The sequence below is a fragment of the Haliaeetus leucocephalus genome, unplaced genomic scaffold (genome assembly GCF_000737465.1).
Source record: "Haliaeetus leucocephalus isolate CR32 unplaced genomic scaffold, Haliaeetus_leucocephalus-4.0 Scaffold2, whole genome shotgun sequence".
NCBI classification, from domain to species: Eukaryota; Metazoa; Chordata; class Aves; order Accipitriformes; family Accipitridae; genus Haliaeetus; species Haliaeetus leucocephalus.
In genome coordinates this window covers 17458524-17477442 of record NW_010972438.1, presented here as the reverse complement: position 1 = coordinate 17477442, position 18919 = coordinate 17458524, and the positions used below count along the sequence as shown (strand labels likewise).

The window sequence follows — 18919 nt, the reverse complement described above, 5'->3', positions numbered from 1 at the left end:
TCCAAACCCGCAAGGACATGACGGCATTTTCCAGGAACTTGCGACACCGCCTTCAGGGTGGGGATGAACAACCAGTGTCCACACCTTGTTGCATTTTAGTCATTTGTATGCTTATGGGATCATACTTGGAATACCAGCTGCACATGAATATGTGGCTAAGGACCCTCACACAATCCTGTAAAGGCAATTCATTTCTCACAAACACGCACATGCTCTCACCCTGCTTGCAAATGAAACACACAGAGACATCACAGGCTCTGCACATGGTGCCATGATGTGGATAGGACAGGGACAGGTAGGAGGCAACTCTTCATTTTAACAGGTTGTCTAAAAAGGTTCATAAAAGCAACTGTCTGTAGAGAACTCCCCACCACAAACAGCTTCAGCACGCTCCACCCAGCCCACATGAAAGGTGAGCATGAGGGACAGGCCAAGTCTCTGACTGGTACAGTCTCCAGCTAGGGGTCTAGGCAGGGGAAAGAAACACCCCACCCCACCAACCCACTCATGCTAGAAGAAAAGATTTGTGGTTTTCTGCATTTTCAGAAATGCCATGCAACATTAAATACCCTATGGGTATATTAGCACATCTGCTTCAGGAAAAAACACACAGCCCTTTTCTCTTATTTAGTGTTTTACCCAAATCAAAACTGAGAAATAAAGTACTCCATCCATGCACTGCAGCTTGAATCAGTACACAAGTGACAAAAAAATTGCTTTTAAAGACACTTTTCCCTGTTCTTTTCTCAGGCTACTCCTCCTCTGGTGACACAAAGCAGAATCTGTCTCTTCCCCTCTGCTGAAGCTGAGATCAAACAGCAACTTTACCACATCATAAGTTACAATTAAGGCTACTCCTAAAAAAAGATGATCCTTCCCTAACTAAATGCTAAAGCTCTCCTGGCATTTCTCTTCCTATTGTCTGTATCCAGCCCTGTATTTATAAGATTAGCCTTAAATTAGGACAGTTTCCTCATTCTTCCTTCACTCTTACTACAGCCTGGTTCCTGGGAATCTGATCCTATCTTCCACAGAGGTTACTCCCTGTTGATAGGAAACATCTAGTGTATGTGGGCAGGAAGCGCCAACAGAGGATAATGAGGATTAAGAGAGAGTCCTTGTTATGACTTATCACCACAGCAGATCAGGAGACTCAGTGGGCCATTTGATCAACAGGAACATTAGGAACTTGTCTCACACTCCCACACAATGTCTCACCCCACTGTGGTGTGGGTTAAAGTAGCACACAGGGGCTTTGAGGGCAGGATGAGTAGCCCTGGACCATCCAGCTACTTCCATGTCATCCAGTTCTTCCTAACCAGAAGCACAGTACTTCAGAAGTGATGGGAGAGGACAGGTCGAAGAAAGAGAATCCTTTTGGAGTTGGTTTCTTGCCCAAATGTTCCTCAGAGGAGAAAAAGAGGCAGGTTTGTCCACCCAGGCAATGGCTTTCTATCACCTAAGGAAACTGTTCATTTCAGAGTAACGGGTGCTGGTGAAGGACAAGAAGTTTCTGTTGGTACAAAGCCCCTCTCCCTGCTTTGGCTGTCCTATGCTACATTGCAATGTCTGCTTGATAACAGATGTACAATAACTTCAGGAGTTTTCTCCTCCAGCCATGCACTTTGGCAGCTCTCTTGACTGAACAGAGAGAAAGAGAGCACAATGTCTCCAGCCTCCATAAAAGCTCCTCACACACGCGGCTTACTTCAGGACAGCATCTTCTTGGAAAAGCAGAGGAATCAGAGCCACTAGCTGTGGTTGGATCAAGCTTCATCCTGTCCTGTGTCCTGTCTTCAATGGTACTTGATAGCAGCACCTAGGGAAGAGTGCAAGAACAGGCCAAGCATATAGCTATGTTTCATTACAAACACTTTCCCAGGCTCCAGCTATTTGCAGCTGCGGGACTTTCTCAACAAGACTCATATATAAAAGCACTCAATGGATTTTCCTTGCATTAGTTACTCCAATCTCCCACAAACCTACATAAACACTTTTGTTCACCACAGATTCATACAGTGCATTTATACAGTTTATTCTCAGTTCTTTTCCTAGAAGTCGATTGTTTTCGGGTTTTTTGACCATACTCAGAATCAAGCCTTGCTCCTATAGCCCAGTTCATTGCACTTCTGCGATCTCTCTCCCAAGTGATGTTATCCTGTATTGAGCCCATTGCACTGCATTTTAGACTAAGATGGCCCCCACTTGCCCCGGATTGCTTTGCTTCTCAGCATCATATGCTGCAACCCCACCACTCCACATTGCAAAGACTTCCTACAGCTATTCAGTGCAGGTTTGGGGTTTTGCTCCTCTGAATAGTTCGCAAACTTCATCATCTGCCACTTACTCCTCTTTATCATTAACAGACATATTCAACAGCTCTGGCCTTTGACAGGCCCTTGTCGCATTTGACTGATGTGAATTCTCTATTGGGAAAGCTGGCCTGTCACCTCTCAGTCTTTTGTTTCCCATCTTTCAGCTTATTATTTACCCATTAGAGACCCCCATGAGATATCCCGAAACCCTGAGAGCACAATAGGACCTCTGGCTGGCCAGGGTCCAGCCACCCATGGAGTATCTTGACAAAGACCTATTTTCCCATCTGCTCTCTCAGCTCAACTCCTCAGCTTGCAGGCCTCAATAACCTCCCCCAGGAAGGCTCCCAGTTGTATCAGCAAGGAAAGGAGAACAGCTTCACCCCAGTCACAGCGCAGTAATTAACATTTAGTAGGGACTGACACAATGTAATGGCAGCAGCCAGGCACCAAGGAGGCTGAGCATCCTTCACTCTGCTGAACTCAAGCTATGCCAGACCACTGCAAGAAATTCCTGGAGCTCAATTTCTTTTTCCGGGGGGGGGGGCCTTGAACAGGTCCCCACAGAAACACTACCAGGACTTCCTCCTGCAACACCCTGGTCTTGGAGCAGCCACAAAGAGAACTGTCATTACTCAGCAACCCAGCTTGCTCCCAAACCCTGGAAAACATCCGGAGAGAAAAAAACGTGGCTTTTCCTAATATCCCTTCACTGGATACTATTCCTCAGTCCTAGGGAGATGAACAGAGCACAGTCTTTTTCCCTAGTGACTATCTTCCATCCTGCCACCCAGCCCTCCTCCCCCAGATTGTCCCTGTGGATTTAAGTCTTCACCTCCCAGCCACACCATGCTTTTTGCAAAGTGCTCCTCCAGCCTCCTCCACCCCAGAGCTACTTGCATTTCAGCACCCAGAGAACAAGCCTCAGGAAAAGCACCTTCCTCTTCTTTCACAAGGAACGGACGATTGCTTCAGATAATGGTATTAAGTGAACAAGTTAGACACTGAGCAGCAAGATTAGTTCCCACAAAGACTGGGTAGTAATGAGAGTGGTTAAAGACAGGTAATGAGTGGGTGGCATTTGTCAGCTTCATAATGTAGATTATAATTTGTTTATTGCTCTTGCTACTGCTTTCGCTGCTGTTGGAATGCAATTAAATAATAGCGCCTATGAGTCCTGCCGAGTATCTGTCATCCCTGACCTACAAACATCCCTGGGCCTCTGCTGCACATGCAGTAGTACTGGACACGTGGTGGCATCGCATGGCCAGTAGGAAGTATCCCACGGCTCAGGAAGAAAAGTGAAGAACTCCATAGACAAAACCAAATATATCTCCACAAGGAATAGGCTCACAAAAGTTTTGGAGATTCAAGAAAACTAACCATCATCCATTCATAGTTTCATTCACAGTTATTTCAGGACAGTGATATCTGGGAGTTATTTTGGACTGCCAGAGATGAGAGCTTTATTTTAACACTGAGGCAGGGAAAATGTTCTTGCTTGCAACTTACCACGAGTCCCATCTCCAATGTCAAATGCTGCATCTCTTAGTGGCCACCGACACTAGCTGCAAGCACCCACCATTTTCCAGGGGAGCCAGCACGTATGACCCAGGAGTGCTTTTCACAAGACAGATGCTCCTCTCCTAAGAGGATCTGTCTTATCCCTTCCCATCTGAGAGGGGCCTGGCTAGCCTAGTCTGGGGGATGAGGCTGCAGGCACCAGACTGATACAAACACTCTGAGAGGAGCGTGGACAGGCAACAAGATGGGGCTTTCCTGGCTACTGCTGGTTCAAGCTGTAGCTAGGAAATGACAGTCCCATCATATTGACTGGAAACTGTAACTTAGTAGAAGCACTGATTCTGTATCAGGAATGCACAGTGGCAGACAGCAGCTTCAAACATGACTAGATTTGTTTTATTAAAAATACTGGCATTTGTAAATCTTCCTTCATGCACACACACACACTTCTCTCCACTTTTACCGCATTTAAAACTAGACTGGGAATTTCTCTAAAACTGCCTGAGCAGCTGCCAACACAGGAAAGCAACAGGCTGGCTGCTCTGGGCTTTTTCAGATACAGTCTTTGTGCAGCTCAGCCCCTTATTTGGACCCCCATCAGCATGGCACCCCTCAACACTAGCACCTTCACCATGTTCTGCTGCAGGATTCGCTGGATGGAGGCAGACAGGGTCAGTGGAGAACCTCTGCTTCACTAACTTTCAACAACAACCCTCTTGCCCCTCCCCAAACCACTTAAGTCCTTCCCTTTGCAAAGAAAAACATACTGCAGGGACATAAATAAAAATCAGTGGCAAATTTCGGCACTGAACTGCACTATCAGTGCATGTTTGGGCACAAGCTAGCGCCCACTGAAGTCAGCAGAAGTTTGGAAAGACAAAACACCTCCCACACAAAGGAGAGACAGAGGAAGCAGTCAGAGCTGCGAGGCAGATAAGCTGCCTGTTAGAACAGGCTTGGACTGTCCTAGCAGGAAGATGTTGTCCAATGAGAGGGAAAGCTATTTGGGGAATGAATGAATAGTGAAGCTTCTTGTTAAAAAAAAAAATAAAAAAACCCAAACAAAAAAAAAAAACCACAAGACTTTCCCAAACATATCTCTGAGCTTTCTGCCAACTGGATGCAAGGCCAAGACATGCAGGAGCCTGCTTGAACCTCTAGTGCAGGATCATTCAAAGGCAACAGCCTGAATGGGGGCAGAGGGAAGGTGATGAATGGCAGCGAGGACACAGAGACAGAGCTGACAGCAGAGCTGATCCTTGTTCTGTTAGAGGAGAGGGCAGCTTTCTGCAACCTCAGCACCCTGACTCCCCCCAAACTTACATCCAGGATCCTGCTTGGCCCTCAGGGCTGTGATCCTGCCTGGACCACTACCTGCTCCAAGCAGCAGGGAATCAGCCATCCAGGGAGAAGAAGTGGCAAATTTAGAGTAAGACCCAAACGAAATGCATCACTGGAGCAGAGCTGTAAATCCTCCACCAGGTACAGAGCACTTCACTGCCAGGATTGCATGGTAAAATGACGGATCCAATTGAGAGCTGCAGTGGTGAAAGGAAGGAGAATGCTTACCCCAAACCCAAAGTCACAACCCCTCTAACTGAACCCTTCATACACATTTCACTTCAAAATCTCCCATACAGAAAAATGCTGTCCTTCTAGGGTGTTTCATCTGCAATCAAACCTCAGAGCTCAGCTTCTCGCTGGCACAAGGCTTTCACTAATGCCGTATCAGTGACCAGGGTCTCGCCAACGCACCAGTCTGCTCCCTCCCACTTTCTGCAGGGTTTATCACAACAATTCACCTCTCAGAAGAAAACAAGGCAAAACCACAAGCCAAACGAGAGCAGTCCTTACAAGAAAAGGAAAGGAAAGAAAAAGACAACACAGACCAGAAAAAGAATAAACTTCATAAAAGCAAAACCCCAAATCATGAAGAATCTCCCTTGAGGCAGTGATGGGAGATGAGCAGAGAGATGAGAAGAGCAGAGTGCCTGAATACAGAGACTTCCAACATAAAGCAGCGAGAAACCCAGCAAATGACTTTACATAAGCCAGATGTTTCTCCAGGAAAAGAAAATAGGAAAATATATGAATCTGTCTAGATTCCCCTTCCTCCACTCATGCTTGGTTCCCTCACTAGATACTTCTTAAGGCCCTACATGCTCTTGGATCACTTGCAGCACAGAAATAACACACATCCCCCCAAATCTCCCCATGGCACAGCCAGTCTCCATTTCTAACATGCTCTCATGCCTCTGAGAGAAAGCCAGGGCTCTGTTCTCCTGCAGAAGGACCATAGCTTTGCAGAAGCAGCTGCCAGGTGAAAGTACCTCAAATCCCAACAATCCGAAGAAACAGAAAGCAGTAGAGAAAGCAGGGAAAGCAAGTAAGGATAATGCAGAACAAGTGCAAGTTCAGCTATGAGCACAACCAACCAGAAGGAGAAAGAAAGGCCAGAGAGTGCTGGTGGTCTTGCCTTGCACCAGGCAGGGGAGAGGGGTCCACATTGTCCCAGTACTGAGGGGCCTGCACAGCCCACAGAGGCTCGGCACCAGCAGTCTGGGGCTGTACAGCCAGCCTGGGTGTCTGTGCCTGCCACATGATTAATTCCCAACCCTTGACTGCGCCATCAAAGCTGAACCACAGCATCTGCCCCGACCCAGCTCCCAACCTAAAAACACGATCGCGACACAGCTGAGCAGGGCACCATGGAGGTGTCAGGGAGGAGCCCGGAGGCACCAGAAACTTACAATGCCATTGCGAGCAGCTCATAGTCTCTGACCACTGGCGCCAGCACCATCACAGCTGCTGAGGACTGGTGCCGCCATTGCAGGCTGAGGGGTTCAGCTGCTGCCAGCCACACAGCGTCTTCTTCCCCCTGCTCTTCATCCTCCCACGACTCCTTCACAGGACCCAGCTGCATTTCTGTACCACCATGATGGCCAGGAGCCTTTCAGGCCTTCCCAGGCCACCAGCTGGGGTCCTGTCAGGTACCACCCAAGGTGTCACAGCCGCTCCTCAGGTGTTTTGGAGAGGAAAAAGGTGAGAGCAGAGACAAAGCCAGGCTAGGAAAAGGAGACAGTCCTCACCAAGGTGATTTCCCACACGCACACTACAAGCCTTGCTGGCCCAGGAAGGGGGGGCTGGTGCACCCCTCTCAGGGCAGCAGCAGCAATGACAGGAAGGGGTGAGCTGTGGAGAGGAGGGACACAAAATGGCTGCCACTGCCCACTCTGGGGAGAGCGCTGCCCTCATCTCCACACCATATTGCTCCCTGCCTCATGGTTTCCTGCCAATATAAGGCAGATACCATACAGATGCGACGCAAACAGCCATTTAAACTTGAGCATGGCCCCCAGGAAACAAGCACATTTGCCGCTTCATCGTCACGTCACTAGCGGACCCACGTGTGGCAGCCCAAACGCCACACCACCCAGCTCGACACAGCAGCCCTCAGCACCCACTTGCCCCCATCCCAGCATGGCGAGCCTCCTCGGTGCAATACAGCTGCCGGCACACAGCATAAGTGTTGTCTTCACGCCACAGTCTTGTAGTGGTGTCTCCTACCCAAATGTCACACCTGGGCCAGGGATCCAGCAGTGACCTCGTGGCAGCTCTGGGCAGCCTTGCAACGGCCTGTCCTTAGGGCCCGTGCTGCTGGGCCAGCCACACAGCAAGAAGGTCAAAAGACAAAGCCAGCAGAAAGGGGAACTTTGCAGCTTGAATAGAGGAACTCGCAGGAACAGGACGTGGAAGCTGGATGGGACTCCCATGAGCTGCTCTCCGTGACTGCCGAGTATTTCCTCAGCGCCCTCTCATCCCAAATTACGTTTAGCCAGCCCAGCACTCTGACCTCAAGCACGATTAAGAGAAAGATTTGAGGAAGCACAGGAGCAAATGGCACAAAACCCAGAAAAAAGCCCACTTTCACACACTTTCCGAGCAGCCTAGAGCATGACTATCACAGCCTGTGCCAGCCCGCTGTAAATACAGGGATGTGTTGATTAGCTGAACTATTTACATGCCTTTGCAACACTGCAAATAGCCTGATTTGCTCACATAAAGGATAAAAAAAGAAAATAACAGCCCACAAATAACCTGGTTACCTTGGAAATGTGAGCACCCAAATTCAGATGGTGGCAGGAAGCCTGCTTTCCCACGTGCGTCTCTGGGTGACGCAACAGCAGGCAAGTTCAGAGCTGCAAAGGTTGACTTGCATCATGCTGAGAACGTGTTTGATGCCACACCAAGAAATAAGGGCCTAGGAGAGGGGTAAGGGTAGACACAAGTGAGGAAAAGCAAGCTACAAGTAACCCCAAAGCCCCTTCCACAAGCTCATGTCCTGCTCATTGGGGTCCTGATGTTGCCTCCACCACACCTTCACACCTCCCTCCTGCGGTTGTTTGGGGCACATCTCCCCTACCTTTGCATTGTCTTTCTATCATTGCCTATAACCACAAGTAATCCTCACTACACTGCCCTGGGAACCTACTCTTTCATCTCCTGTTTCACAAGATGCCAAGCAGTCACCCTCATGCTCAGGACATACCTGCTCTCCTTGCCCTTCCCTCTCCAGCTGGGGTGAGCAGCCAGGCTCTGCCAGGCAGCATGGAGGGAGGCAGGATGGGATGTGCTGTGCAAAGGGCTGCTGGAAGTATTCAGAATCAGCTACCTGGGCTTCCTGGTAAGGAACTGCAGAATTTTAGCTCTACCTGCGTTCAGAGCTTTGTGCTTTTGCCATGACTTGAAACGGAGGGAGAAACTTTTTGAAAGCACCTGGGACAAAGTCATCCACAAAGGAAGAGAGAAAAAAGAAAAAAAAATTCCCACTCATATTGCCCGAGGGCTTGTGGCATCACAAGTGAAAACCCAAGGACAGCAGATCTCTGTGCTCAAACAAGAAATTACCTGGTTTTGTAGAGCAGAGCACCACAGAGCATCTTACAAGCAGATTGTCTGGAATCAATGGGTTAACCGAGAAGCTTCTCCCTGCTGCGTGTGGGAAGCGGTATCTCCTTGCCAAATTCCACCGATCTGAACATAACCAGCTTTCTCACTCAGCCCGTGCTCCTACGCTCAGCTAGTGCTCGTGCCCGCCTCTGCAAAGGAGTACAGACAGACCCCACGCTCTCTTTTCTCTATTTCTCCAACATTGCCCCTGTCCTGATGTCAGTTCTTGTCTCCTCACTAAATTACAGGACATAAGGTCTCCAAGGAAACCCCCTAGCCAAGAAGCACAGTGCAAGACATTTGTAAAACACTGATGGCTGAGGACCAGCCAGGCTGGCTGCTCCCTGCTATAGAGGCCAGGAAGATTGGAAAAGGCTCCTTTGGGTCCCAGAGGAAAGAGCACTTGCAGGTGGCAGGATGGTTTTCAGACAAGCTATCGCCTTCCTTTCGCAATGGGGCTTTTAAGCGCAGCAGTGGCAGGACACTCACAACAGACTTGCGTCTCCCAGGATCAGGTACTCCAAGGGAGCTGCCTGAACACCAGCTCTTCCACCAAGGCCATTGCAAATGGCAGCTGTGCTGTTTCAGCCAGCCACAACTCAGCTACTAAGCAAATGTGCTTACAGAGCTAATGCTAACTGCTAATATCCTATTCCATACCTTAGCAGAAAAACATAAGAGGAAATCAGATGGAAGCAAATAGAGCCATACACCCGACAAGATGTTCTGCACTCCTTCAGTGCACAGCCAGCCTCCAGCATGGTTTCATATCTTCCTCAAGAGCTACTCTACCATGTAATTACAGGGGAAAACTTAAAGGTCTTCTTTTCCCTGCATAACAGGTAGATTTTTATTTGTTGAGCTACAAACAGGCCTCTAAATCAATATATAGATTCCCATCATGCAGTCAAGGAGTAAACAAACAACTTCTCACACACACATACGCTCCCTTGGCTTCTGCTTCAGCCTCTGACTACCTCCCCTGTTTTGCGACGGACTCTGTACCCATCAGCCTGAGCTCCTTCTGGAATAAAACTAGCTATATTTCGTGCTCAGGCCCTAGAATTAGAAGAACAAGATCACACACACACACTCACTTTGAGGAACTGAATGACTGAATAGATACTAATTTAATTTCTTGCCATTTAGGTTAAAACAAAGAATGCTGGGGTGGGGGGGGAGCAGGGCACAGAACCCACTGCTGCTCAGTCCTGCCCAACTATGAGCAGAGGCATAGGGAGCCACAGCTCCCTTAGCTGGGCTGCACTCAGGCACCTGGAGCCACGTTTCACCCTAAAGCACCCTCATCAGCCCCTCCAGGTTTCCCACAAACAGCTTGCACCCACAGCTGGCAAGGACAGGGGGACAAGCCCATGTGCAACACGGCAGCCAGGGGCTTGGCCCCCCACCCGAGGGTGCAGGAGGGTCCTCCTGCTCTCCACGAGACCCAGAAGTCATCAGGGTGGCTGCCCACAAGGCCACAACTTCTTGCTTTCCTACCAAAATAAAGTCTGCTATCACAACAGTGGTGGGCAAGGCCTTGCCATGCCTTTGTAGGCCACGCTTACACAGTGAACAGAAGTATCTTTAGTTTATCTATTTAATTTTGGCACAGAGGAATAGCTGGGGTCAAAGCTGGTCCCATTCTCAAGCTGTTCTTTGTTCTCCAGTTTATCCAATACCCCATATCCCTCTCCTCGCCCTCCCACCTCTCCCTCTCCATTTTACCACAGGTCTTAAAAATTAAGCTGTGCATGAAACCAAACACCACACTTGAACACTGCCCAGCAAATGCTCTTCATGGTCACAGAAGAACACTAATTGACCATAAAAAAACGGATAAGAACAGCGTGCCCTTATATGGGCAGAGGCTAGACAAGCATCTGACACAAACATCATTTTTAAAGAAAAAATAATATTTATTTGCAATATAAACAAAGTCCCAATATTGGATCAGTATATATAGGGTCACTAATTTTCCTTCATAACTCAGAAAACAGAACCATTCCTCACTACCAAGCTCTCATTTGTACTAATCAGAAGATGCATCTTTTTTTTTTTTTTTTTGTCCTTTAAAGAAGAAAGACCACTAACAGCACAGGAAGCCTTTACAAACCAGCTTAGCTGTAATGCAATACAGATGCACTGTCAAAAAATCCCTGAAAAAATAAATTCCTCCATGAGGTAAGATGCAATTAGGATATTCTCAATTTTCTCACTCGCAACTGTACTTACGCCCATTCTCCCTTCCAATGACCCACGATCCCAACATTGTTGCAAACAAAACCCAACGAACAAACAAACAAAAAACAACCAGAAAACAAGAAAGAGAAGCTCATTCCAACACTCTGGTAACATCTTTAACAAAAAGAACAGTTTCAGGATGTGACAGCGTCAAACATTCCTCCAGATGGAGATGATTTTTTTTATTATTTTTTTCTTTTTCTTGAAAAAAAGTACAAAAAACTGGATATTTAGAAAAAATCCGTGGCTTTTTTTTTTTTTTTTTCAGTTACATGAGAGTTAAAGTGGACAGGGAGGGGGGAGAAAGGAGGGACTACATTGCAGCCAATAAAGAAATCTCCAAATCCATTCTGCCCTCCTCCCAGAAATTATTACCACTTCCTCCCCTCCCGGCTTGGTATAAGGTGTTTGCCAAACACTAGCCAGAAATATAAACAAGTCTTCTCAGAATAGAAGGCACGGCATAAAGTTATTCGAAAGAGGAAGAAAAAAAAAAATCAGAACCTCTGTTGAAAGCTCCAATCATCTCAGAATTTGCCAGTTAATATATATATTCATATATATATATATATAAAAATTCTCTGTTACAATGCTCTTCTCATCATTTCCACATCTCTTCACTCCCCTCACACGCTCCATGCGTGACGATTCAGTCCTGTCCCACTACGCAATCCTCGCTCTGCTCCAGGTATTCGCCACGTTCCCCCCTCCACCCCGCACACGTGGGAAAGAATCGAGTGTGCACGAGAAACGCCAACATCACAACTACCTTCTGTACTCAGGAAGCTGGAATGGTTTTGGGCCAGCTGGATGACATTAAGTCAGTCAACAGGCAGCAAAGAACGAAGCTGGGCTCAGACATGCTTCTACCAGCTCTGGAGGCTACAAGAGTTTTACCTCTGGCAATAGCAAACAGTGTTTTTGGCAGGGGTAGCGTTAAAAAAAAAAAGCTTGCGGCTTAGTCACCTTGGCTGAATCAGTGCAGAGTTTGTGATTGTGAGTGCAGGAGTGGTGAAGGGGTTGCGTTTAAGCCCAACTGGCCTTCACACATAACAAAGCTTCCTACCAGATGCTAACAACAACAGCAGCAGCATGTATCTCTCTCTGGAGTACCCAGTAATATGCCAGGACATACCAAGGCTTCACAAAGTGTGCAAAATGCATTTGGTCAATATAAACATTTGATTAAAAAAAAATAATAAATGATCAAACAAGAAACAGAATAAAATACTGGTTTTGCAACCTCGTCTGTACAAACAGTCAGGAACTTACATATTTAAAAAGAGTTTGAACCCAAAGCTCGAGTAAGATCTACCTTTTCTTTTTTTAAAATCAAAAAAAAGTAAACTTGGGTTTTAAAACAGTCTTGGCCCAACACCTTTTGTTCAAGGTTTCCAAGTGCATAAATCTCCTCACTTTCCACAGCAAGCTAACCCCTGGTAGCTCTTCACATGTGTGCGTGCTCTGACAGTCCCAATGCACCCAGGAAAGCGGTTATTGCCGGTAACAGCTGCGTTCAAAACGCTGTAACATCGCCCGTATTAAATAACCCCCTGTAAAAAGACTACCTCTTCAAACCACTTTGATCAGGATACTAATGAACGGCATTAGCCTTCTTAAAGCAGCGATCAGGCACCTCTGCCCAGAGAAGCTAGTCCTTTCAGAGCTGCCTGGCAAGACAGATATTTTTGTAAGAGTTGAAATGCTCAAGAGAAGCGATTCGATGCTCGAGGTCCCAACCAGGCGGCATCCCCTTCATGTGGACTCCAGAGTGTTCAGCTGAAACAGGTTGTGGTTGGTGGGGGTGGTGAAGTAGAGCTGTTCACTGGGTGAGCGGTTGTCACAAGGGCTGTTGAGTCCCAGAGTCCTCTCAAAGTCCAGGAGCTGGCCCATGAAGTTAAAGTTTGGGGAAATGTTGGATTTTTTCCTTTTCACAAAGTCATAGGCATCGTTCAGGGACAAGTTGAGTTTTTGCATCAAGTAGGCGACAGTGACTGTTACAGACCGGCTGATGCCAGCGAGGCAGTGAACAAGGATCCCACACTTCTTGGAACGGGCCTCATCTGAAACAAGACAAGGGGAAGGGGGAGTCTATTATTCTGCACCAAAAACACATGGCTTTGGAGCGGGGCCAGGTGGCAGCTGCAAGCTCCCAGGACCAGCATGACTGCCAGAACTGGATCCCCTGCTCCTAGTGACACCATCTCATGTCCCTTCGACACCCACATCTCTCCCCAAAGGGCTCCTGAGATATTCCCACCAGACGGCAAAGCTGCACATCCCCATTCCATACAGCAAGGCCAAGCATCTCACCCACTTGAGAAGTATTAATCAAGCCTGGCAACACATCCCTTGCCTAAGGAGCATCAGTACGCTGTATTCAAACAGAGAAACGGAGTAACCTGCAAAAGGCAGGTAGAGCTGTAGACAACAGCTCCAGGGAGGTGCTGGTGGTCAGGCATAGCACACCCACCTCAACACCAACTAACTGGGGAAGGCTGCACACTTGATGCGAGGCTACAGCCCAGCACCATGCAAGCTATTCTCTTCTGCTGCTCTTGTCCTCCTTCTACTAGAAAGTTATGTGAATGTAGTTGAAGCCAATTTAAGCAGAGTCTGAAGTGCAGGAACTTCCCTTATTGTGAAATTGTTCTTTAGGATTGACAGAAACGCACTTCACCACAGACAAACGCTTGTGTTGAAGGAGACTCTCGGGATGAATCGTAGCAGGGAGCAGGAATGCAGGCTGGACCAAAAAATGGCGAGAGAACAGCAACGAAATTTCCCCTCCCTTGCCACCGATTGAAAAGCACACACACACCCATTGTCTCTCGCACAGCCGGAACAGCGTGATCCCTTTATGAATTGACATCTTAGTGCTGAAAGAGGGACACGCCGCTGAGAGCGCTGAATGCACGCAAGTACCCAGTGTTGCTTACTTCTGGGCAGCCCTATTTGAAGTCAGTCATTTGACTGAGAGCTTGGCAGGGAGGGAGAAGGTGGCAGGAGAAAGAGGATCCTCGGGCAAAGCCGGAGGTAAGAGACACTCTGGCACCACGAGCACAAGGAAGGGCAAAGAAGATTCAGGCAAAACAAAATCCAGACCCAAGCCACAAGAGGTTTTCTGCCCCAGCCTCCAAAACCAAGCAAGAATTTCCAGTACAGTGGGCAACTGCCCCCCAGCATACCCAGCCCCCCCCAGTCTCTCCCTGTTCAACATTTTTCTGAGACATTTTTGCCTTTCATCTGACCTGTGCCACATTTCTTGGTGTTTGGTTTTAGAATGAGGTAATCCTCCATTTCCTGTCATTAACTGGAAAGCTCAAGTGCGGTGCTGCTCACAGAGACATCGTCTGACTGGAGCAGACCGATCCCAAATGCCACACGCCAGCAGAGACCCCACACCTCACCCCTGATGTTTAATACCACACTCCCTGCGGAAAGTGCAGGTGGGACATCAGACAGGTCCCTGCTGCCATACTGAAGCTGCCTCTTCTGACCACAATCGTGTTATTAGAGGACAGAAGCTGGGGGCAAAGGAGAGCACGTGGGAACAGGGGTTTCCAAAGGCTGAAAAGCCGCCGAGGACCTACCACTGCTCTGCCCCATTTCAGGTCTTACATGCAAGCAAGCGCATGCAGTGGGATCTGAAACAGGGAGAGGGTAATGAAGCAGCATTGAAACGGGCTGCACAGATTTCAGTCTGAAGGTAAAGGTCCCCTCGCCTTTACCTACACCAATGTTTTTAACCAGATATGAAGCCACAAGTCTTTTAGTAGTTAATGGTGGTAATGACTACCTGTGCCATTCACCCCCCATAAATCAGAACTGATTAGGCTAACAACCATCACCAGCAGACAGCACAGGTCATGCTGGAAGTGTACATCCCTATTCAGTCCAACAGACACCTCTCACAGAATAAGAAGCAATTTTCAAAGTCAACACTAGCCTGGGAGAAGAGATCTGCCCCCCTCCCCACAACCAGCCAAAGCTGTCTCAGGGGCTGTCTGCACAGCAGTTTTTCCAGCTGAGCTCTACAGTGTAATTATAATCACTAACTCATTGTGTTGACACTTACCTTAGGAGAAGTATCCATACAAGGAGTTAGTTATGCTAGGGTGACTTACAGCAGGATCACAACTAGACTAGCAAATCCCCTCGGGAAAAGAAAACACCCCTCACCCCCCCAGATTTTAACCACACTTGGGGCTAAGGAATTGCTGGCACCAGTCACATTAATGCAACTCCCATCAACACTCATTCCTCTGAGCAAAAAGGGCAAAGAAGCTCCACGCTGCCTCGATTCAGCCATTTCACACAAGCACAAATCCCCATACAAGGGCAAGAGACAGCGGGGCCGGGTCCAGCAGGGCCGGTCCTACCACTTGCAGGTAACCCAGCTGAGGTGTCTAAGAGGGCTGAATTTTGGAAGGGGAGGCCTCCCTGAACCCAGCCAGGGTGACACACACCAGAAGTGTCACCTCGGCAGCATGACGCTCAGCTGCTAAGCTAGCGCCGATGCTGTGCCCCGGAGAGGTGAGGCCAGAGATGAGCAACAGCCCTGGGAAGCAGCTTGCCACATTCCCAAACGGTGAGTATGAAAAGAGATGTTCTGCCAACTACCTACCAATGAAAGCAATGGCCTCGGGAAAGAACTGCGAGAGGTTCTGGCTCCAGTGATCTGAGATGGGAATCTGCTTGTACTTGAACTCTCCGTCATGCTCAAACATGTTTGGCAGGTTGGGAGTCACATTCAGGATGTATTTAATGCCGTATTTGCCGAGGACATCCAAGTTGGTCGAATCTTTGGCACAGCCAAGGTACAGGTAAGGTAGGATCTGGACTGGAAAGGCAGGCTGATTGTTAGGGATGGGGCTCCCGTCTGACTCCGTGGCACTGCTGGGTTCCCTGTCGGATTCGCCATCCGAGCAGTCGGAGCTTATCCGCAGCCCTCCCAGGCCAAGGACCGATGCCGGGGGAGAGTTGCTGGGTGAGGAGCTGTCAAGGTTCGTCTCGCAGTGCTCTGAATATTCGGTCTGAAACTTGTTAAAGCCACCTGAGAAGGGGGAAAGGAGAAAGGGAAGGGGAGAGGCAAAGAGAAAAAGATGTTTTGTTCTTCAGAATGGGAAATCCTTCTACCTGGACACGTGCATGTTACTTAGCAAGTCTTTACCAGCAAAAAGTTGGTATACCTTCAACTTCACACCAAGAAAGGCATCTCCCTACCTTCCCTGGGCAGACTGCTACTGAGCAAACAGGTCCCAGGAAGCCAAAGAGGGTTTCTTACGAAGGTTAATATTGCTTGTGATAAATAGGGGCCAAATCTCAATTGCAAAGAAACAAACATCCAAAAATAAAATCAATGGCAAGAGACAATCTTGCCTTGTTTAGCTTCTCAGAAATATGGGTCTGGGGCAGTTTGGGCAAGAGCTATTATGCCACCTAGACAGAAAAGCACAAAAATATCTGTGTCTGAAAAGATAAAGCAAGAACAACCACATACCCAGCCCAGACACTAAAACCCAATCAAATAATTCACCTTCAAGCAGCAAAAAAGGCCATAAGTGTTGCCAAAGTGCGATCCTTACACTTATTTTATCCCTACAAACACATTTTGCAACAGAGCAGTGTCACAGGTTTGTTCTTCACCCAAACCCCAGCAGGCTCAAGGAGGGATGGGACCCTTCATGTCTGCTCCTAAGTCCTTTTCTGCAGTTCCTCAGCTCAACAGCTTGGGAAGGAAGGCAGAGGCAGGGAAGCAAAAACCCACCAATCTACCTCCTTTCCAGGCAATATTAAACCGGAGCTCAGCCATCAGTATCTGACACTGACAAATGGTTTAATTAGAAAGGCCTCCTGGAAACTTTGTTAGTGGGTTCGGCGGTTGTGGCGGGGTCACTGAGCAGGACAGACAGCTCCTGCCACATCCATTCATGAAAAAGGCTCGTCCTCCTCCTCCTCCTCCCCCCCCCGCGCCGCCAGACAGCGCCGAGGAGCCATTTTGGAATTTTAATTGGAAACATTTCCCACTGAGGCTCCCGGAAAAAGGCAGAGAAAGGGGCTCAGCTCCTCCTCTGCCCATCGGGGAGAGCTTAGGAGTAACTTCAAAGCCGCTCCTTCTTGCTAGGGATGAGGACGATGGGGAGAGAAATGGGAAGACAAAGCCCATCGGGAAACCCCAAACCGGGGTGGGATGGGGGACTCACCCACCGGCACAGGCAGGGAGCAGAGGGATTGGGGGGGGGAAGAAGTGGGATCAACCCCTGTGCTTGCCCACCCTCCCTCCCCCCCATGTCACCTCTGAAGGAGGCTTGTGCGGGCAGCGCAGCCCTGAAGGCCGGTCCCCAAACCCCTGCCTGTCCCCCTGCCACCCCAACCGCGCACCAGGGGCTCCCCCGGCTACCCAAAAAGGGGCTACCAAGAAGCAGCAGTGTTTTTTTAAAGAGCTGGAAGTGGTAACTTTCTTCACCACTCTCTCCCCCCCACACACAGAGACTCCTCCGCTCTCCTGTTATTTCTGCCTCAAACCCGCCACCCAGCGACCGCACTGGGAGGACTGGGAGGATGCGAAGGGTCCCAGCAGCCCAGCTGTGGGCTCTGCTCAGCCCGCTGAGAAGGCCTGCTGGGATCTTTCAAAATGGCAAACCCTCCCCCCCAACCCCCAAAAAACCAAAGACCCCAAACCAGCCCAGCCCTCACGAATGTGCGGGGCTCGGCTCCCCCGCAGCAGGACTCCCCGCTCCTCCATCGCCCGGCCCCGGGGGAGCAGCCGGGCTGGCCCCCCCCTCCAGCCCCGCCGGCATTTCCAGGAACAGGGGGAGAAAAACGCCAAACGCTCAATTTTCGGAGATGGGGATGGAGAGAGAAAATGAAAAAAGGGGAGTGCTCTCCTGCCCCCCCACCCCAAAATCTGGCCATCCCTTCCGGAGGGGCTGGAGGAGAGCCTGGCGCCGGGGCGGGGAGCCCCCGAAGGGCCCCCGCCGGGGAGCGGAGGCGAGGGGCGCCCCGGGGGGAGGGGGGGCGGCGGTGCCAGCCGGGGTCGGTTTGGGACAGGGCAGCGCTGGAGGGGACACCCCGGCGGTGGGGTGTGTGTGTGTGTAGGGGGGGTCCCTCTCGCCTCTGCCGGGGAGGCGACGCAGGAAGAAGCGGGGCGCTCCCGGCCGCTTCCAGCCTGCGACCATTTTGTGCGGGGGATTAAAGCGGGATGCAGAGGGGGGGAAAAAAAAAAATTAAAAAAAAATAAACCAGGCAGAGGGAGGTGTGGGGGGAGGAAGCAAAACGACCCAGCCACCTCCGGCCGGCCAGGGGATGGGCGCCCGGCGACGCAGGGGCCGTCCGGGGGCTGCGGGGGGGGGGGGGGATGGACAGACGACAAGGGCTGCGGTAGCAGGACCGGGCTGGAGGAATGGGGGGGCACCTCACCTTTCAGGTAATAGGCTTTGCAGCCGTCATCGCGCAGCTTCTGGAGCAGGAGCCCCAGGACGGAGGTGGCGGCGCCGCCGTCCTGCCAGTCGGCGGTGGCCTCGTCGTAGAGCAGCACGGTGTCGGCCTTGCAGCGCTTGACGAAGCGCTCCTTGTCCTCGTGGTTGGGGATGATGGAGCGGATGGGCAGGTTGCCCTTCTTGAGGCGGCGGAGCATGAGCCCGGGGATGGCCAGGTTGATGGCCGTCTCGATGTGCGAGCTCTCGAAGAGCTCGTGGGGGCGGCAGTCGAGCAGCAGCAGCGAGCGGCCGCCGCCCGACTCCAGCTCCTCCTGCAGCCACTCCGCGCTCTTGCACGGCATCGCCGCAGCCATGGGCGCCCGCGGGGAGCTCCCCCAGACCTGCGTTTTCATGGGGCTCGGCAGCGGCGGCCGCCAGCGCCCGGCCCACCGGCCACCCACGCGG

General features: G+C 50.0%; 1 protein-coding gene across 1 annotated transcript; it reads right to left on the bottom strand.

Annotated features, from left to right (window-relative positions):
- Window positions 1-10684: 10684 nt before the first annotated feature.
- On the bottom strand, window positions 10685-18913 carry DUSP7 (dual specificity phosphatase 7). Its single transcript, XM_010573093.1, has 3 exons — window positions 18456-18913; window positions 15661-16089; window positions 10685-13096 (listed from the first exon to the last, which is right to left on the bottom strand). Exons 1-3 carry the CDS (start codon window positions 18865-18867, stop codon window positions 12789-12791), a joined length of 1149 nt encoding a protein of 382 aa, XP_010571395.1. The 5' UTR covers window positions 18868-18913; the 3' UTR covers window positions 10685-12788.
- Window positions 18914-18919: the final 6 nt, after the last annotated feature.